The sequence below is a fragment of the Penaeus vannamei genome, chromosome 13 (genome assembly GCF_042767895.1).
Source record: "Penaeus vannamei isolate JL-2024 chromosome 13, ASM4276789v1, whole genome shotgun sequence".
Taxonomy (NCBI): Eukaryota; Metazoa; Arthropoda; class Malacostraca; order Decapoda; family Penaeidae; genus Penaeus; species Penaeus vannamei.
This window is the reverse complement of record NC_091561.1, coordinates 19,955,812-19,958,311: the sequence shown is the minus strand read 5'-3', so window position 1 is coordinate 19,958,311 and position 2,500 is coordinate 19,955,812. Positions and strand designations below refer to the sequence as shown.

General features: G+C 38.0%; 1 protein-coding gene across 2 annotated transcripts in view; it reads right to left on the bottom strand.

Moving 5' to 3' along the window:
• Positions 1-2,500, bottom strand: part of LOC113811695 (uncharacterized) — a 43,892-nt gene that overhangs the window by 2,309 nt on the left and 39,083 nt on the right. For both annotated transcript variants that reach the window (XM_070129060.1, XM_070129059.1), the window contains exon 5: positions 1,593-1,666. In XM_070129060.1, the coding sequence (XP_069985161.1) occupies positions 1,593-1,666 (74 nt within the window). The remainder of the gene's footprint in view (positions 1-1,592; positions 1,667-2,500) is intronic.

Sequence of the window (2,500 nt, the reverse complement as noted above, 5' to 3'; positions counted from 1 at the left end):
AGAGGAAAAGAAACAAGAATTTGATAAAAAAAAAGAGATGCTTAAAAAAGAGATAGGAAGAGGAGCACAAAAGAAGAGAGAATCTGATGAATAGAGAGATTCAGAAAATAAAGAAACAGGAAGACAGAAAGGGATAAAAAAGGAAAAATCACATAAAATGAAAAGAAAAGAAAACGAAAAAAGGAGGACGAACGAAAGAAAAGAAAGAGAAAAAAAACGAGGGAGAAATGAAAAAAATGAAGGAAAAGAAAGAAAAAATGATGGGCAAAGAAAGAAAGAAAAAAAGAAAAACGGAGAGCGAACGAAAAGAAAAGAAAGAGGAAATGGATAAAGAATGGAGAAGGCGAAGGCAGAGAGCGAAAGGAAGAAATTGAGAGAATAGAAGTTAATAAAAGACGCACAGTCTAACCTTCGAGACAAGAACGGCATTCCAAGAAATGTGCGAATATCATTATGCAAATGAGGGCGATTTTATGCGGGAGGTTTTCGCGAGAGACCCGGGTGTTGTGAGCTGTCAGTTGTGAGGGCCTGTGCTCTTGTTAGCAGATGTGAGCTACTGTGTTGTGAGTTGTTGTGTTGTAGTGTGAGATGTGAAGCCACGTGTTATTGTTGTCATTTTGTGTATGAATTGTATTTGTGTATTCCAGTGTTGTGAACTGTTGAGTTGTGAGTGTTGAGGTCCCGTGTTGTTGTTGTTGTCATGAAAAGTATAAATTGTATTTGTGAATCCTCATGTTGTGGACTGTTTTTCTTTCTTTCTTTTTTCTTTTTTAGGTCCCGTGCTCTTGTATTTTGTGAGTTGCTGTGTTGTGAATAATTGCTTTATTATCTCTGTGTTGTTGCACTGAATCGTGAGGGAATCCATGTGTAATTATCATGATTTGCGTTCTGAGTATACTTTCTGTTGCATTTTTGTTTTCTTTAATGTGTCGTTATAGATATCTTTGTTGTGAATATCCTCAGCTGTGTGTTGTGGGTATCCTCTTTTTCTCTGTTTTGTTGAGAGTGTCATTTTGTTGTTGTTAATGTTCCATCTACTCTGTATTTGTGTGTTTTTCAGAGTACATTATTGTATCTTTTATTTGGTTGACAGTGCCTCATCTACGAAGAAATATTGCGTGTATAGTTTCTTCGCATTTTTTTGTGTGTAATCGTAGATATCTTTGGGTATATTTTGTATGTGGTCATGAGTCTCTGAATGTTGTTATGAGAAGTCTTTTTATGAGGGTTGTGCATATATGCTGGATCTGTTGTGCGGGGTTTTGCTTCAACTAAATATTGTTTTTAGTTACGGATGTTGTAGGAAGGTCTATGCTGCGTGTTCCTGTAATTTTTTTTTCTTAGTTGTGTTTCTGTTTATAATAAAGCGTGTTGGCATGCGGTGTGTTTAAGCATAGCTGCGGCCTGTGTTGTACGGGGTTAGGAAGCATATTCTCAAAATATTGTTTCGCTTGCCACATAGTTAATTGTCTTTATGTGTGCAAGAGAAATGAATCAGGAAAAAGAAAAGAAGAAGAGGAAGAAGAAGAACAAAAAAAAAAAAAAGAAAAAAAAAAAGAGCAGAGCGAGACAAATTTAAGAAATAAAACTACCTGCGTGCCTGAAGTCCACACCCACTTCCCGTCGTCCTGCTGCGAGCCGCCAACCCAGAGATATTCAGGGGGATCTGTCGGTCAGAGCAACTCGTCAGTACGATAAAAGCAAAGAGAGGTGATGGCCGGTCCCGCTCCTTTTTTTTTAATCTGAATTTGCATTTTGTTATCATTTTATAATATTCATCGACATATAGATCTAGTCCGATAAAGTGCACAAAGCCTTGATGACGTCACTATTCGATCGACCAAAACTTGTGTCTAACACGTGAGAGAAAGAGAGAGAGAGAGAGAGAGAGAGAGAGAGAGAGAGAGAGAGAGAGAGAGAGAGAGAGAGAGAGAGAGAGAGAGAGAGAGAGAGAGAGAGAGAGAGAGAGAGAGAGAGAGGAGAGCAAGAATACATTAAATAATGTACAAAGTTACTCAGCAAAAGAGCCATAGAGAAGGCCTTCGAAGATGGCATTCTCATGTGACGTCATAAACGCTTCTCGCGCTATTCCCGCCCAATCGCCGAAGGATTCTATTGCTAATTCAGTTAATTGTAATGCTAAAAAGAATTGTTATAGGTTCTACCAGAACTTGATTACGATTCTTATGTATGAATGCATCCATCTATCTATCTATTTGCCTATCTGTTTATCTAGATATCTGTCTATTCATTGTTTATCTATTTATCTATCTGTCTGTCTCTCTCTCTCTCTCCCTGTCTGTCTCTGTCTCTGTCTCTCTCTTTCTTTCTTTCTCTCTCTCTCACTCTCTTTCTCTCTTTCTTTCTATCTCTCTGTCCCTGTCTCTATCTCTGTCTGTCTGTCTGTCTGTATCTCTCTCACTCTCTCTCTCTCTGTCTCTCTGTCTCTGTCTCTGTCTCTGTCTCTCTCTCTCAATATATATATATATATATATATACA